Below are 17507 nucleotides of genomic sequence, written 5' to 3'. Positions count from 1 at the left end.
ATTGCGTTCCAATTAATTGAACTTGAGTGCTGCTTGTACTGACCTGTAGGGAGGATCTGAGACAGGGTAAGTCTCCATGGTTGCATGATTGTGTGATTAGGATGCTTCTAGGCATATTTCCCTCCTAATCGTGGTTTAGAGCATGAACTCACTGAGATTTATATCTCACCCTGTTATGAGCTCAATTTTCAAGATCGTCGAGTGGAGGACCTAGAGCCAAGAGAAGGTGATTTGAAGTGTAGGTCAGTTAGGACCACTTCTTTTTGGAGAGTTGATCTTTTGTAGTCTTTTGGCCATAGACTTTTGTACTTGACTCAGTGTATATATAAATGTGTGTTTTATTGATGAAATTGTTGTCCTGTTTTTCTATCCCAAGATAGTTATTGTCAGGGGATTTATTTTTGTTTCCGCATGTGCAATAAAAAGAAATGATCGGTGACTCATCTTGAGAAGTCGCAAATTTTATGAACTAGAAAGGGATGGCCACGTGCTCGAGAATTGGGGCGTGACAACCAAGGGGATGGGACTGTTACCAAAAGTCAAGAGGCTAAGGTTATTGGGCACTCGTTATCAGAATCAAGTGTGTGAGCGCCTAGTGAAAATTCTAAAACTGCAGGTGAAGAGTTGATAAATGAGACTTCGATAGCAGAGATTCCCACAACTATTCTTGTTCGCAAGTCAGCTCGTATCCCTAGACCTTCAACTCGTCTTCGGGATTTTTCTACCTTTCATACAATTCAGCACCTCATTCAGGATTTTGTTGGATATGACAAAGCATCTTACAATATTTTTAGTTTTCTGTCTGCCATTGAAGAACACTAGGAGCCCAAGAGTTTTGAGGAAACAAATAAGAAAAATGTGTGGATTAAAGCCATGAAATATGAAATTGAGGCACCAAAAGAAAAAAAGAACATGGGATGTAGATAGACCTATAAGATCAAATAAGAGTGATGGCACGTGATGGCACGATCGAGAGGTACAAAGCTAGGCTTGTCACTAAAGGGTACACCCAAACCTACAGCATATACTATAATGAAACATTTGCTCTGGTGGTTAAGATGAATAGAGTGTGAGTACTTATGTCCTTAGTAGTAAATCATGGGTGGCCTTTGTTCCAAATGGATGTGAAGAATGCCTTTCTACATGGGGATTTAGAAGAAGAAGTTAACATAAACTCACCACTTGGGCATTCCTTTCAGGGTAAGTATGGAACTGTTTGTAAACTAAAGAAAGCTCTCTACGGCCTTGAATAGTCACCTAAAGCTTAGTATGGCAAGCTTAGTGTAGCACTTATCAGATTCGGCTTAAAGAGAGATCCTTCAGATTCCTCTATGTTCACTAAGTCAAATGACCAAGGTATTGTTATTATTCATGTGTATGTTGATGATTTGGTCATAATAAGTGGTAACCAACCTGGGATTGAAGCACTCAAGCGTCATTTGAGCAAAGAATTTGATATCAAAAACCCCGGCAGTTTACATTTTGGGGGGCATTGAAATGGCACACTCTCGCAAATGACCGTTTTTATCCCAAAGAAAGTATGTTTTTGATTTATTAAAAGAGACTAGTAAGTGGAGTTAAACCCGCAAATGTCCCTATGGTGTATAACATCAAGTTTGTTTCTAACAGTGTACCATTGCAAGATGTTGGTCAATTTCAGTGGTTAGTAGGACACTTGATTTACTAAACTATCACTAGAACCAATATTGCAGATGTTGCTAGCTATGTGAGCCAATTTATGCATAATCCCACTTAAGGTCACGTGGGATTGGTGGATCATCTCCTTCGGTATTTGAAAGCTTCACTAGGAAGGAGAATCTTGATGAAGAACAATATTCACATAGATATAGTAGGTTACAATGATGCAGATTGGGCTAGAAGTCTAGTGGGTAAAAAATCCACAACTGGTTTCTATATGTTTGTTGGCAGTAATATTGTTACTTGGAAGAGCAAAATACAAACAGTTGTTGCATGTTCAAGCGCAGAAGCCGAGTATTACGCCATAGCCACCACTACTAGTGAAATTTCATGGTTGCGTCTTTTACTTTAGGAATTGGGATGTAAGCCTACAGCTACACCTGCAAAGGTATTTTGTGATAATCAAGTTGCAATTCGCATTGCTTCGAATCTAGTCTTCCATGAGAGAACCAAACACATAGAAGTAGATTTTTACTTTGTGAGAGAGAAGGTTCAAGATAAAACAATTGAGACTCTATATATTTGAAGTGAGGATTAGCTTACAGATGTCTTCACCAAAGCGTTGTCAAAAGGGATTAAATTGACTTCCGACAAAGTCTTCGCCCCAACTTGAGGGAGAGTGTTGGCGAGATTTTTCTCTCCTATTCTTGGAAAGGAGATATTATTGCTATTATATTATTCTTGCTTCCTATTTATGGTGTTTCCTTCCTTATGTAAATGGTTGCCCGTTGCCTTACTGTAAGCAACCGTATGCTGTGTATATGATGAATAATGGCAGACCTACTCCCTAAGGCAAAAAAACAAGAGAGGATGAGTTTTTTGTCCATGGATGTAGGCATATTGCAGAACCACATTATTTCCTTATGTAATTATTTGTGTATTTGATCCTGCTAAACTTCAATAGGTTCTCCGTATGTGGTCATTTTGAGCCTCAAATCCATCAATGGTAGAGCAGTATTTCTAGCCTCAACGGAAGTTTGATGTCAGAAAAATAGTGTAGTTTGATTTTGTCAAACGATGAAAGAATAGATGCATATTACGGGTTTGTTTACTACCGTGTAGTGTGGTTATGCTTTTGGAGAAGTTTGTGGTATTTGTTTGGTTTATCTATTAATTAGAGTAGCACATTTCACCCTCAAACAAATGGCCAAAAGATTGTGGTATTTGTTTGGTCTTCTACGTTCGATTTAGGCCTTAAAATCCATCATTTATGTTAGAAAATTCAACTCAAAATGCTAAGTTGATAGATGAATACATAATTTAAAAATTCAATATTCAAACACTTATCCTCACACTTAGACAATATATAATGTGGAGGCTCCTAATTTGACTTACTATTCTGATATAATATAAGAAAGTTCAATCCAAAAGTTAAACTTATGGATTGAGGGAGACAGCATAAATACAAAAAACATATAAGACTTGTTATCAAGTAATGTGAAATAATATTTCAATAATTTGTGCATGTTTTAAGACGCTTTTTTTTTCCTATTTTAGGTCTATTTTCTACATTATTTTAGCCCTTTGTTCATTGTTATGAACTTCCAGACTGCTTAAAGTTATTTTGAGTTTTCCATATCGCCTAGAGTTCCCAAGTATTATTTTGTTCTTTTTGAAATATCAAACAGCTTGTGGTGTAATTTTAGAGAATACAGATTGGGAGATTTTTTTCTCTAGGGGTATGCAAAATTGACCACTCAAATTAGGAACTATCTGGATTGGACCAAACCGGTCGATTGGGTTCAGTTCTTGGAAGTGTTGGTCCAATTTTCAATTCCTAAAAATGAAATCATTGTCAAGATGGCCTGGTTCCCGATTCCAATGGGAACTAGACCACCGATTGCCTAAAATTTTCATTATTTTTATTTTTTCAAAATAATTAGTGGGTTTAATTTATAGTTACTGAGGAAATAAAGGCATGTAATTGGACAATAAGATATCCAAATGAAAACATAAGATTTGTCTCAAACTTTGAATTTGTTTCTAGTCATGCTTTGGACAATAAAATATCCAATAGTAATAGGTTCCATTGGACTGAACCAGACCGGTTGGTCCTAGGTCCAGTCCCCAGTTCCAAATCTTCAAAATTGGTCCTCCAATACGGTACCAATTCCACCTTGGAATCGAATCGAACCAAGAACAACACCCCTAATTTTTCTCTCAATTTTCACCTCCGAGTGTGTTGCGCCTTCACACACAAGTGCGTTGCAGATTGATTTATTTGTGGCCTATCAATTGTTTCAGCCACGTCATTTTACCCAAAAAAACATTACTCTCATTTGATATGAAGATGCTTTATCAATGAGGGTTTGATCAGATTAAAATTACGAAAAACTTCAAAATGGTACATATATAACAAATTTATCCCGAACTAATTTTTTTACCACAAAAAACTCTAAATTGGTACATATATGACAAATTTACATTGAATCAATTTTTTAACAATCAAAAACTCCAAATTGATATATTTGTGATAATTTTACTCTACACTAGTTCAATTATATTTGATTAATATCATAAAATACCACAAACTAACAGAAGATAAAACGTCAAATTGATACATTCATCAACTGCCGTCATATGTTATCCAACTCAGCAATTTGATAGTAAAATTTAATAAAAACTAATAGAAAGCAAATTTGTTACGAATATATTAATTTGAGACTTGATAGTAAATTTATTACAAACATACAAGTTGAAGATTTTTCATAATATTAACCATTTTATAAATATCACAGCAGATATCTGGGCAAGTCCACCGGATAAACTGCCGTGATGGATCCGATTCACTAGACTCGGGGGGAGGGACCAGGGTCCGTAATTTCAGTGCGAACCTTCAAGGTCCACCTCCTTTTACTTCTCCTGGTCTCGGCTTGTACGCCCTTTCGTGTTTCGGCCTTCGGATGCTCCGAACCGTTCTCTCGTTGTTTCCTCCTGAAGAGAAAAATCACTGCGGAATCCTTTCTCGTCACATTCTCTGGTAGCCGCGTCGTGGGTGGTCTCATCTCTTGCCTTTCGGGTTGCCTGCACCGAAAGGTGTTTGATGTTTTGCCTGACACCCGAGTCCTTTCGTTTTCGCTAGTAGTCTTCGTGATGTTTGATGGCAGATAGGTGCCCGGTTTGTACTTTCTCCCTCTTGTTGTGGGTTTGGTGTTGCTGAGTGCGTCCTGGTCGAAACGGTTATCGGCACAGCAGGTGTTTGATTCATCCAATCAATTCATCCTTCACTCGTGGTGTGGTTTTAGCTGAACCCATCATGACATTCAGGGGCCAGTTTGATCCGTTCTGTGTTTGACATTGGAATTTGTCGAAAGCCCATGTTTCGCAAGCATTTCTTTTGTGCTGGAACTGGGATCCTGTTCAAGACCTTAAACCAGCAGAGTCGCTTATTTTCTCGGGACCCTTTCCCTAGCAAGGTCTCGCACTACCTCTATAGAGCCAGAATTATAGATTCCATAAGGCTTGCGCTTCGATCGGATTCCCAGAGTTTGCTTACCACTCTCTTGAATGACCGCCTTTTGGACTCTTTTGTAGTCACTCACACTCTCCGTTCTGCTCCTTCTGCCGATTCAGCACTCTCTGTTATTGACATTCTCAAATCAAATTCGAATTTTAATCATACACAAAGTACCATTTATGCCCTGGCCAACATTTTGGCCAGATCCGGTCGAAGGGAGGAACTTGACGATTTGGTTGATGCCATTAATGCCAGGAGCTTTAAAAATGTTCGAGTTAGCCATATGAACCTTATGCAGTGGTACGCAGCAACTGGAGATGTTAACTCAGTTCTTGATATATGGGATAAGTATAGAGAGTTGGACAGACATGTGTGCACAGAATCATATAACATTGTCATGCGCCTATATGCAGAAAAGGGTGAAGATTCCAGGGCTGTGGAGATATTCCATAGGATGATCGTGGAAGGAGCAAACCCTAATTCTAGAACATATACAAATATTATTGAGCACCTTGTGAATTCTGGGAAGCTGGATTCAGCACTCGAGGTTTTCAATGTTTTACCATTAATGAGAATCAAGCGCACATCAAAACAGTTCTCAATTTTGGTGGAGGGTCTTGTAAGTGTTCGAAGGTTTGATGAGGTGAAAATTTTACTCAGCAATATGCATGCTGAAGGTATGCTGCCTGTTAGAGCTCTGCTTTGCTCGTTGCAACATATGAAAGAGGCAGGATGTATTCATGAGAATGATGAAATTCTTTCTGAAATGTTGCCAAATGAGAGGATAAAAAGTATCGAGTATTTTGTGGATGATACTGGAGATGACAATGATCATGAGGCTGAGGATGAGGTGGAGGATGATGTTGCTTGTGATGTCAATGAGGTTAATGGGGTCAAATTGAAACCATGGCTAGATCCTAGAGCTTTGGCAAATGCCTTGCAAAGTTGGAGCCCCAGTGAGGTTTCAGAATTGGAGAAAGCAAAGTTTGTGTGGACAACTCGCTTGGTTTGCAGAGTCCTTAGAAATTTCAAATCTCCGCTGCCAGCTTGGAACTTTTTCTGCTGGGTTGCTTGCCAACCGGGGTTTACTCATGATGTTTACACAGTGCAGAGAATGATGACCCTTTTAGCACGACATGGGCATGTCCAATTGGTTAATCAGCTCCTGGATAAAATTAGACAGGAGGGACTAAAGCTTCCATTCAGTACTATTAAATTGATTATTGACTTTTGTGGCATTTCGAAAGATCCTGATGCTGCTTTGAAGATTTTTCGTCATGATAGAACTCTCTGCGGTTCTATTTCAAAGTTTAAGCTGATGGTTCTGTATTCATCATTGTTATGGACATTGACCAAGTGCAGTAGGAGCTCTGATGCTCTTGAGGTGCTTGATGAAATGATTTTAAATGGCATTTGCCCAGATATTCAAACTTTTTCTGGTTTGATGGATCATTTTGCAAAGCACGGAGACATCAAAAATGTGCAGAAGATCTTTGGAATGGTTAGGCAGAGCGGCATCGAGCCAGACGCTTACATGTTTAAGGTTTTGATTCTTGGTTATTGCAAGTGTGACCGAGCTGCTCTTGCATGGAGGGTTTTTGAGGACATGAGAAACTCAAATCTACTTCCTGATTATGCCACGAAGGAGTTGCTAGTGAAAAGTCTTTGGAAGGAAGGCAGGAGAAGGGAGGCTGCAATTGTAGAAGAAAGTTGTGAGGAGACAAATGATTCTCTTCCTCTTGCTTTACGTGGTCACGTATGGACTGTGAGCTCAGCCAACCTCACTCAAGTTTACAACATATATGCAAGTAGTTTTACATCAAGCTGTGGTCCAACATCAAATGGGGAGGGTTAGTAGGCAAGTGTATTTCTAGGTTGCATTCTTTACAACTATCTGAACTGTTGATGTTACTTTTGTTTGCCCCTGGAACAAGTTTAGTTTTGTTTAGTCCAAGCTGACAAACTTGAGTTTGTCACATAATGGGGCTGTAGATGCAAGCATTATGTATTCTAATTCCTTTTCTATTCATTTTTTTGGGAATGCAAGCATAATGTTATTTAATCTTGTTTTCTTTTGTATTTAGCTTGAGGGAAACACTGATTTCTATCATCCTGCTTAGTTGCAGTTTGTATCTAGTGCGAAAATCTACATTTACTATTACTTGCTGCATTTCTCTAATAGGCTCACATTATCTACGGAGACCAAGTCTGTATTCGTTTGTGCCTTTCAGGAAATCAGATAACACTCAACTTTCTGGATATCATCTTCCCCTTGCATGCTTCATATGTTTATGGGGATCTGTTCTTAGGATTTGTTTGTGTGTCTGGGAGAGCTGTTTTCTGCTTGGCCCCTTCACTATGGCTCTTTCTGCTCCATCCTATACGCTTGATTTGATAGTAGATAAAACGATAATGAGACAGCTGTTCTGCTGTTCTGTCAGGCTATCATACACAATCAATTTTTAGACAGGAGCTTTCGGCCGGGAGCTTGCTTACTCATTCCAAGTCTATTTTTTCATTTTATTTTTAATTATTATTTGTGTTGGACCGTATGAATACAGTTTTCTGTTTTGCCAGATAAGATAATTCAGATGGATTGCGAGTAAGCTCAGTCAAGGGACCCTTTTGTTCGGCTGTGAGGTTGGTCCATCTACGAAAACCATGCCCCCAAATCAAGTTGATTTTTTTTCTAACAAGAGGTGAATCTATGGCATCGTATGATAAGACCAAGTGCAGAATTTATATCGAGCCCTTTTACGGTCCACAGTGCGGAACCTCACATTGAATTGCCAGCTTTATCTGTTAGCCCAGGTGAAAAGGCAACTAATACTTTTGTCTCTCAGGAATATTTAATTGACTCGAGTTCAATTTCAAGATGACAAAATTGAGCAAAGTGTAAATCTTCGCGAGTCTTGTAGCTAAAAGTCGAAATGGAAGTCTAGGGAACCGCGTTCTTTTATTCCGTGCAGTCATTTCGTCAATCCTTATGCACATGGTAATACATCCAACTTCACCAGCGATCCTCCTGTGCATGATATCCATCTTAGCTATCGATCGAACATCATATTCTGTTGGTTTCTTTGTGGTTTTCGAATTTTTTAAGCAAGAGTTGTGGCTTCAAGAGTTTTATTCTATTGTTTGACTAAATTTCTGTGTGATAAATATGCAGGATGATCTCCTTCGCCGGCCGAAATGGGCTTTCGTCACCTTATATTAATCTGATGCTCATCACATGCTCTTTCAAAAGCATCTACCAGCCAAAACAAATACAAATTCCATTGCCGCCTATTATTTTCTATTATAGACATACATTGGATGTCAAATTGCTAGTCACTCCAATCTATGCAAAAGAATCTTTTCACAAAAGCTTATTTTATCATCGGATCCAAATGAGAATTGTTCAATTCAAAGCCAAAACAAAAACCTACTTCCATGTTTTATTAGGACCAGAGTTCCCTAGTTCCAAGCGAAAGATTTAAACTAGAAAGGGTTCTGGGCTTTTTCCAACCTCAGAGCTTCACTCTTATAAAACCTTTTGAGTTTGAGAGGCTCATTCCATCCAATCTGATATCCAAATGGCCATCTTTCGTTCCTCCTCAAAATTTCTACTTCTGCTGCATTTCTCCGTCTTTATCATCTCTATCACAACTCAACCACTTCCTAGCCCAAGTGCCAACTTCTCATGCTCTGCCAACTCACGGACATCATGCCCAGCATACGTCGCCTACATCGCGCAAGAACCCGAATTCACTGATCTCGGAAGCATCTCCAACCTGTTTGGTGTCAGCCGTTCATCCATCTTGCAGGCGAGCAACCTGGCTTCTGAAGATGACCCTTTGTACCCCAGCCAGCTTTTGCTCATACCGATCACATGCGGCTGCAGTGGTGACAGTTTCTTCGCCAACATAACGTATCAGATCAAGAAAAATGACAATTACTTCCTGGTCTCAATGAAAGTGTTTGAGAACCTCACGAACTGGCAAGTCCACAAGGACATGAACCCAGGGATCAATCCAAATATCCTGCAGATTGGAACCAAAGTCACTATTCCTCTCTACTGTAAGTGCCCCGAAAAAGCAGATTCCGAGGCAGGCTTCAACTTTATTGTTACTTATGTATGGCAACCTGGAGATGCCCTCTTATCAGTGGCCAAAAAGTTCGGCGCGATGCCTAGCAATATAGTTAAGGAAAACAACGGAATGAATCTTACCGCACCTGTTGGTCTTCATGTCCTCATACCACTATCACAATTGCCAGCTCTTTCTCAACCACTGAATCCTCCTCTGAAGAGAAAAGAATCCAATCATGAGTGGATTAAAGTTTTAAGCAGTGTAGCAGCTGCTATATTGGTCATCGGGGTAGCATTTTCACTAGTCTATGTTTGCCATTTACGTGGGAAAGCGAACCCAAAGATCCTGAATCAGAATGCTTCCTGTTGGGGTGACAGAAATCTCATCAAAACTAGGGAGTTATCAAAAGAAGGGAAATCGGAGTCATCCAAGACAAAGGTCGTTCAAGATAAGTTACTTTTCAGCGTTTCGGACTACTTGAGCAAGCCAATCGTGTATGGGGCTGGAGAGATCATGGAGGCAACAATGAATCTTGATGAGAATTCTAGGATCGGGGGCTCAGTGTTCCATGGCACAATCGACGGGAAAGTTTTCGCTGTGAAAACAGAAACTAAGGGCAAAAACTTGGAGGAGTTAAAGATTCTACAGAGAGTTAACCACGTGAATCTGATAAAGCTAATAGGTGTTTCGTCAGATGCAAGCGGCAACTTGTTTATGGTATATGAATATGCTGAAAACAGTTCGCTCGATAAGTGGCTGTACCAGAGGCCTTCGTCCTCAGTAAAGTCTGTCAACTTCCTCACTTGGATTCAGAGATTGGGCATTGCACTTGATGTTGCCAATGGTCTCCAATACCTGCATGAGCATACTCAACCGAGAATCGTCCACGGAGATATCAGAGCGAGCAACATACTTCTGGACTCCAATTTCAAGGCCAAAATATCAAACTTCTCCAAGGCCAGACCAGCTACAAGTGCTGTAATGTTGAATGTTGATATTCACGCTTTTGGGTTACGTTTGCTTGAGTTACTTTCGGGGAAGCGGGCCATGGCCGTGAGAGAAGTCGTGGAGATCTTGGAAGCAAAAGAGAATAGAGAGGAGAGGTTGATGGAATGGATGGATCCTGATTTGGAGAGCTTTTATCCGATTCATGACGCGCTGAGCCTAGCAACCTTGGCCTGTGCGTGCACAGTAGATGAATCTTCTGCGAGGCCAGGCATGACGGAGATTGCATTTAATCTCTGCATGCTTGCTCAGTCATCTTCAGTGGCATTGGAAAGGTCTTAGACTACAAAAATAGAACCAGATGAGAGCGTTCAAGATATCATTCCAGCCACTGCTCGCTGAATCTTTGAGATGTAAGGTTCACGTAAATGTCTTCTCTTTTCATCTTGTAATAAAAGCTGATACGCACTAGTTTCCGTAAATTTCGCGACTCATTGGACTGGAAGTTTATTTTCCTCCTGAAATTTCATTGTAATTGTCTCTTACTTGTAGATTCATCGATGCAAGTATAGTTGAAACTAAAATTGTATTCATTTTCCTTTTCAAATAATGCCCTGGAAACACTGAACAGTGAGCCAAAACTAGGGATAAAATAGCAAAAGTTCGACCACAAATTTTCGTGCGAATCTTTTCTACACATATGCAACATATCGAAAGCTGTTCCTGTCACAACAAGACAGAGGTATTGCGATGAATCGTCTCTTTTGCTGTTTCGCTAGATATACATAAAATAGGATGTTGTATTCAGCATGAGAACAGAAGAAACGAATATATAGTGTGTCTGTATCAGTGAGTCTCGGTGCTAATCTAATTACAGACCGAAGAAAGGCAGAAACTCGGCGACCTCAGGAGGAAGTTCTAGTGTTCCCAGGCCAATGACGCTGTGAAGACCTTCGATAGAGACTGCTCGATCTCACCCATGGCAGGGCGCTCCAGCGGATTTTTCTTCAGGCAACTCTCAATTATTCTGATAACGTAAATGGCAAGGTCCAACGGGTACGTCTCTCTCATCGAAGGATCAATAAACTGCATCAGCCTCTCATGGCCACCATCCTCGGTAAGCACCAAAGTCACAACATCATACGCCTGCATATTCTCTCCTCCACACAACAAAATAATCTCTTTCCCAGTCATCATTTCCAGCAAGAGAATGCCGAACGCATAGACGTCTAAGTTCACAGAGATCAAACCGTTCTCCATGTACTCGGGAGACATATAACCTTTCGTCCCAACGATGTGCCGTGTCAAGGCGAATTCTCCATCCTCTCCTTCTGCCGATCTAGCGAGTCCGAGACTTGCTATCTTGGCCCTAAAGTCGCTATCAAGGAGAATGTTGCTACTCTGGATGTTCTTGTGGACGAGAGGTGGGGTTGTGAAGCGATGGAGGTAGTTAAGCCCGGTGGCCACATCCAGAGCGATTTGCATCCTCTGCATCCATGTTAAGAATCTTCCTTCGCTGTTATTTTGGTAAATCCACTCGCTCAAGGATCCGTTCACTGCATATTCATAGACGAAGTACCAATGCCCCTCATCGAAGCATATACCTGAGAGGCGTATAAGATTGGAGTGGTTGATCTTGTTCAGTGTTTCCACTTCCCTTGACACATCACCGTTCATTTTCTTGATCGCTGCGGAATCTCCATTGATTTTGCCATGGTAGACCGACCCCTTGATCAAACAGCTAGAACTGAAGTTTTCTGTTGCCGCTTGCAGTTCTTTATAGGTATACACCTGCATGGACTGCGCAACGCTGGATATGCTATCAAGGAAATCCAGAGAGTCCTCATCCAACTTCTTATTGTTTGGCTTTCCAAATGCCTTGAAGCTATCCGAGACCATGGTCGAGTCGATTTTCTCTTTCCTAGTCCTTCCTCTGAAGAACTTAAAGAAAATGACTGCGCTTACCACTGCAATCACAGCAATTCCACCAAGAACACCGATAGTGACATAAACCCATGTGTTCGAACTTTTTCCTGGGGGAGATGTAACAATAGAAGGCGGCGATGGCGGCGGTGGAGGAGGAGATGGTGACGTTGTCTGAGAACTCGTGGGCGGATTTTCCATTGGTATGAGGAGTGTGGTGAAAGCATAGAAGGTGTCCGGTGCAGATAGTTCATTAGCTTCGAAAGTGGCCGTGACATTCACTCCGAATCTCGCGCTCACATCAGAAATGGTATCGCCAGGCACAGAAGCATAAGTCAAGAGATAATTTATACCCGCATCACTCTGATTTTTTGTTGGACAAGCACACCTAACAGGGACAGTAATTGTTGCCCCAGTAGACAAATTAGAAGCACTAATGTTGTTCACATTCTGGAGAGCTTGGCATGTTGAGAGGGCTTGATAAGTGTTGTTGGCAATGGAAAGGTAAATATCTCCTGATTGGACAACATAACTGGCATTCTCTTGATAGTACTGACCTGAACATGAGCAAGTGATGGGGACTATCACCAATTGATCGGTACTGAAGCTTGCGGATTCAGAGACCGAGTTTATCGATGAGACTTGAGACGCACTCGAGGCGAAGAGAACCGAGATAGTCGAGACCGTGTTGTAAGGGGATCGGGATCGGAAGATGAGGTAGGATTGGCAGCTTCTGTTGAGGCCATTGCAGGTGTACCCGAATTCTGAGGAGGAGTTGTCGTTGGAGTTGCAATCTGTTGTGGTCAAGGCCACATAAGGTTGTTGGGCAAGAACCACCAAAGATGATGGAGGCAACGCGAGGAAGACAAAGGTTGAAATAAGGGAAAAGAGAGACGATAGAGCCATTGCTCTTTGAGGTTGGGGGAATGATCTGAAGGAGAGCTGGTGACAGGTTCTCTGTAATGGGTTTGAATATAATTTCAATCTGTTGTGTTGGAAGCTTCATGGGCGTTTACTTTTCTGGAGGAAGAGAGAGACAACTCGCGTAGGGCGCATTGCAAGGTTGACTGACCCATCTTTCAGCTTTTAGGTTGTTGGACCGAATCATCTACAAGTATTGACATTCCAAAAGGATAGGCAAATTAAAAAATCGTGCACGTAATTGAATCTTTCTTCTCCCAATCACTGGCGGCGTCAAAGAATATCGTTCAATACACGCTAGGAAAACAGATTTGACCCTACTGAAAAACGCGAAATTGGTGACAAAAACCCTGACATACAACCAGAAAGCAGGATGAATCAAGAGTTTCTAGAGTATTTCCCTTCTTTTTTTTATTATTTTATCTTTTGTCAATGTTAAAATACGACAGTAAAGTTTGATTGTCTATTAAGTTACTGTTGTTTAAATGGAAGAAAGATGATTGGCGGTTACTTTGTTGCGGCGATTAAGTAGTGATTCTGGAAAGGTATGGCAAAGTTGACTTTGAATTTTTTATGCCGTGGCAATTCTGCTCACGCCAAGCTGGAGAATATCCCACATGCAAGTCAAGGCCTAAATTGAAACGTAAATGCAATGTCGAGCTCGTGTTGGACTTCAAGGTTGAGGGCTACCTGTATTTGATCCTCGTTCGTAGTCTGACAAAAATAGACAATTCTTTGGGCGCTCTGATGAGGTTCGTCGACCCTTCTAACTTTAGAAACAGTGAGACTTACATCAGAGATCACATAAAGAACCCGGATCCTCCGGGTTTCTTGCTCTGTAAGTGGTCTCGAATACCACTTGAATAAAGTAAAACAAGTTTAGTACCAGGGTGAATGCTCAGCATCAACTTCACTGCGAAATCAAAAAGCTAGAGCAAGCATGATTTGGATCAAAATGTGCGAGGCCGCCATCTCGTTCGAAGCACACAGCCTACCAAGTACCTTTACACAGGTAATATATTGTAAAGAAAAAGAGAAAGCCCACCCCAAGACAATAACCGAAGCAATGGCAATTGCAATGCCAATCAGCGAGCCCGCCCATGCCCCTAAACTCATTTACGACCAGAATAATTCCTAAAACTAGACAAAATATGCCGCCTGCCATGCTTTCACGGAGTCCATTGGCGATCCAGTCAGGAGTTACGACAAATAAGATAAAACGAGAAACTGCACATTAAGACATGAGCAGACAGAGCTAGTTAGAAGCAATCGATGGAGAAAAACAGTGACTCTGATATTTCCAATAGGCACAGTTCTTAGAGAAGAGAGAACAATTTCAAACCTGTGAAGATTTGAGGAAAGAAGAGGTTTCCTACGACGGCGAGAAAAGCAACCCAACAACCAAACTCTCCCCTGCATCATTGTTTGGGTAACATAAGTAACTGAAGCAGAAGGTTGCGAAGAACATCTTTTAGAAAAGTGAGTCATTTCCATGCCAACAAAAAGCTATGATTCACAATCTACCTAAGAATTTTGAAGAGCACAGTGGGAAAACTTGTGAATAGATACAACACAAGAGCAGTAGTTTGCATGGATGATTTCCTCCCAGTTCGATTCATGATCAACAAGAATCTGCGAAAGAAAGAAGATGAATAATTACTTTTGGCTAAGAATAGTCCAGTGACTAGCATACCCCATGCATAAAGCAGAACTCATATCAGAATTAAGGAAAGAGAATGGCAAACTCAATGCTCGTCCTAATAGGGATTAGTACAAAAATGAAAGATAATTTGTAGCACGTGTGACAAAGTCACTACAAGTCCCAGTCTTCCAATGTGTATATAAAACTTTCGAGGCTTTCCCCAACAGTACTACCTCTAAGAATGTCATATGACCAACCAACATAAATGTTCAGGCTAAACATCTTTATTTCACAGCCATGTGATCTACTTTAACATGAACATGCGGTCTAACTATTGTGCTGGTTAATCTATTCAGAAGCCATAGAGTATCTGAAAAAGCACAATCAGATAGCATAGCTTCTTGTAAATGTGCTATCTTTATGTATAAGTTAAAGCTTGGCATGAAGTAGGGTATGAGTCTGGCATCTGAAAGTGAGGTGTTTTTCCCTTTCCAATTCAGTGTGGTTTTAAAAAATTTATCAATTTGCACCTATTTCTTAATCTGAACCACATAAAAAATAGGTCCTTTGGCCAAAAATTCAAACTAGAACATAGTTGAAACAAGGAGATTAGGCTTTATTTGACAAGAACAGATTCACCTAATGGAGAAGAAATTGGTCATTATTATGCAACAACCAATAAGAGATTGAAATGATGTGTAATTTTGCTTGAGACTGCTAATATCACAATATTTTTGCCTTAATATATCTCTATTCCAAGCTCAGCTCCTTTCTCACACACAATTCCACCACAAGCCAGCACCACCTCGAGTTAAAACCTAAGCAAAACATCCTTGCATTATCACTTAGTCATTTTTTTCGTCCAACAAATGCTATAAGCTTTCGATTTATTCAAATGCCTGCTTTTCTTTCTGGTCAAACTTATACAAATCTGAACCAGACTGCATTGCAAACAAATAGTTGCAGTGTTTTATTTACACGCATTGCTATGTAACAATTGAACCAGACTGCATTATAAGATCCTAAGGGCTAAGAATTCACTAGTTCCTAAACAATCTTCCATCACTTCCCAAGGCAGAGTTACTTCACAAGTACACCAATCTGTATCTCACAATGATTGCTGGTTCGAATCTCCAGCATCTAACTTGGAAGAGATTAACATAGCAAAAATACAGTATCGCAGTAGGCATTCCATTGTACATCAAATTAATCATATGGCATACATACATGGACACAAAGTTCCATGGGATAAACATGATTTAAAAAAAACAGTCATCCATTGTCCGAGGCATGGCCTGGAAGCATGTCAGAATTTTCTCAAACGCAGCTAAATAGTGTGCAGATTTGAGCCGTACCAGTGACACAGAAGGCAGCAATCTGTTATTACCCTGCTACCCACCAGCCACTGACCCACATAACACAAAGTTTATATTCATTCAGATCATAGAGCCAGGATAAGCAACTATACAAAACTTGTTTAAGAGAATCAAAACCTTATTCTTTGCTTTTTGACTCCTTAACAGAAAAGAGATAAAGAATATATATATTTTCTTTCCTAGTCCTGTCACAATGAGTTCTGAGCCAATCTACTAAGAGTCATGCATCACCTATAGATGGGATCCTAATGGGCTTTTGCATATATGTTGTTTAATCTGCTAAATAACTGAAGCCTTTTGTATGGGAAATCCTTCTATCCAACTCGCATTTACAATCTCCCCCAATCGTTCTCCACTCAGATTGCAAATGTACAAGTGTCAACAATCCTACATCACCTAAATATCGATTTTATTGGGCTTATATTGCAAAATTCCTCGCTCCACCTAATACTTGATATTCCAGGCTGGGACATCACGAACCAAACAATTACCACTATCTTGACCTGTGGAGCTTGGCTTCCATCTACTTCCAAACTCCAGTCTTATTTCAGTTCCAGATTATGCCCCAAACAATCAAAGATTGCACTTTCATCCTCTAGGCTAAATCCGGCTCACACATACTCCAAACTAGAAATTGATCAACCTTATAACCCAAGTTCTTGATTAATTACCGTACAGGAAGTGACTCAAATTGCAAACCGCAAAAGCCACAAATGGGCTGAAAGAGCCGCAAAATATTTCCAGGTTCCGAACCCCATCATCCCTTTTCGCCGACCCTCCGAGCTCAATTGACAGACGCGCGCATCGCCAAATCATCAGCACCTCATCATCCGGCAACCAACGTTTCAAGAAAATCAAGAAAGTAGCGAAGAGAGAGAGAGAGAGAGAGAGAAACACTCACATGGCGGAGATCGCGCCGCCCCACTGGAAGGTGGCGAGAGTTCCGCTGCTCGATCCAATCTCGCCGTCCATCGGCGTCGAAGCAGCTGCTGTCGCAGCTGCAACAGCCACTTCGGTCAACGATAATTACGGGTTCAACCGATTCTTGAATTCTGATTGCGTCCGAAATCAGCGAACTTCTTTCTTCTGTTCTTTACTCTTTACTCCACGAGGACGAAAGATGGGAAGAGAAGAATATGCGGATCGGCGGGTCCCAGACACTGGTCGAGGCCTGAGAGGCTGAGACCGAGCTCCAGCGAGATTGTTCCTCGTACCCATTTCCTGGGCAGTGCAATTCGATAGAGAAATAGATTGGGTGGGATGGATTTCCCAAATAGTCCTTCAATTTTTTCAAATATCCAATATGATGATTCCTAAACTTTAGTTCAATATGTAATATGTTCCATAAACTTTTAATTTATTTAGGTTTCATTTGTTTTGTGGAAAATAATTTTCGGGAAAATGATTTTCGGATTTTCTGACGTTCGTTTAACAGAAAATGAGTACCTTAGAAAAAATGTTTTTATGAAAGGAAA

The 17507-nt window shown here is 40.6% G+C and overlaps 4 protein-coding genes across 4 annotated transcripts; 2 read left to right on the top strand and 2 right to left on the bottom strand.

The window, feature by feature from the left end:
- The first annotated feature begins 4483 nt into the window (after window positions 1–4483).
- LOC104419782 (pentatricopeptide repeat-containing protein At5g66631) lies at window positions 4484–7291 on the top strand. Its single transcript, XM_010031546.3, has one exon. The coding sequence runs from the start codon at window positions 5016–5018 to the stop codon at window positions 7008–7010; it is 1995 nt and encodes a 664-aa protein (XP_010029848.2). The 5' UTR covers window positions 4484–5015; the 3' UTR covers window positions 7011–7291.
- A 1439-nt stretch (window positions 7292–8730) lies between these two features.
- On the top strand, window positions 8731–10512 carry LOC104419781 (serine/threonine receptor-like kinase NFP). Its single transcript, XM_010031545.3, has one exon. It carries the CDS (start codon window positions 8731–8733, stop codon window positions 10510–10512), a length of 1782 nt encoding a protein of 593 aa, XP_010029847.2.
- A 320-nt stretch (window positions 10513–10832) lies between these two features.
- On the bottom strand, window positions 10833–13050 carry LOC104419780 (lysM domain receptor-like kinase 4). The gene has a single exon (XM_010031544.3). The coding sequence runs from the start codon at window positions 12997–12999 to the stop codon at window positions 11089–11091; it is 1911 nt and encodes a 636-aa protein (XP_010029846.1). The 5' UTR covers window positions 13000–13050; the 3' UTR covers window positions 10833–11088.
- Window positions 13051–13814: 764 nt separating this feature from the next.
- LOC104419779 (cold-regulated 413 plasma membrane protein 4) lies at window positions 13815–17255 on the bottom strand. The gene is made up of 4 exons (XM_010031542.3): window positions 16934–17255; window positions 14539–14646; window positions 14357–14427; window positions 13815–14241 (listed from the first exon to the last, which is right to left on the bottom strand). Exons 1-4 carry the CDS (start codon window positions 17002–17004, stop codon window positions 14006–14008), a joined length of 486 nt encoding a protein of 161 aa, XP_010029844.1. The 5' UTR covers window positions 17005–17255; the 3' UTR covers window positions 13815–14005.
- Between the last annotated feature and the right edge of the window lie 252 nt (window positions 17256–17507).

This window comes from Eucalyptus grandis, chromosome 9 (genome assembly GCF_016545825.1).
Source record: "Eucalyptus grandis isolate ANBG69807.140 chromosome 9, ASM1654582v1, whole genome shotgun sequence".
NCBI lineage: Eukaryota > Viridiplantae > Streptophyta > Magnoliopsida > Myrtales > Myrtaceae > Eucalyptus > Eucalyptus grandis.
This window is presented reverse-complemented; position numbering and strand designations above follow the sequence as displayed.

What these genes read in the sequence shown, in the direction of transcription:
- LOC104419781 (XM_010031545.3), top strand. Translation starts at nt 8,731, where the DNA reads ATGGCCATCTTTCGTTCCTCCTCAAAATTTCTACTTCTGCTGCATTTC.
- LOC104419782 (XM_010031546.3), top strand. Translation starts at nt 5,016, where the DNA reads ATGTTTCGCAAGCATTTCTTTTGTGCTGGAACTGGGATCCTGTTCAAG.
- LOC104419779 (XM_010031542.3), bottom strand. Translation starts at nt 17,004, where the DNA reads ATGGACGGCGAGATTGGATCGAGCAGCGGAACTCTCGCCACCTTCCAG. An exon ending in GTGCTCTTCAAAATTCTTAG is followed by an intron (nt 14,428 to 14,538) that starts GTAGATTGTGAA and finishes ACAATGATGCAG; the next exon opens with GGGAGAGTTTGGTTGTTGGG. An exon ending in CTTTCCTCAAATCTTCACAG is followed by an intron (nt 14,242 to 14,356) that starts GTTTGAAATTGT and finishes CTTAATGTGCAG; the next exon opens with TTTCTCGTTTTATCTTATTT.
- LOC104419780 (XM_010031544.3), bottom strand. Translation starts at nt 12,999, where the DNA reads ATGGCTCTATCGTCTCTCTTTTCCCTTATTTCAACCTTTGTCTTCCTC.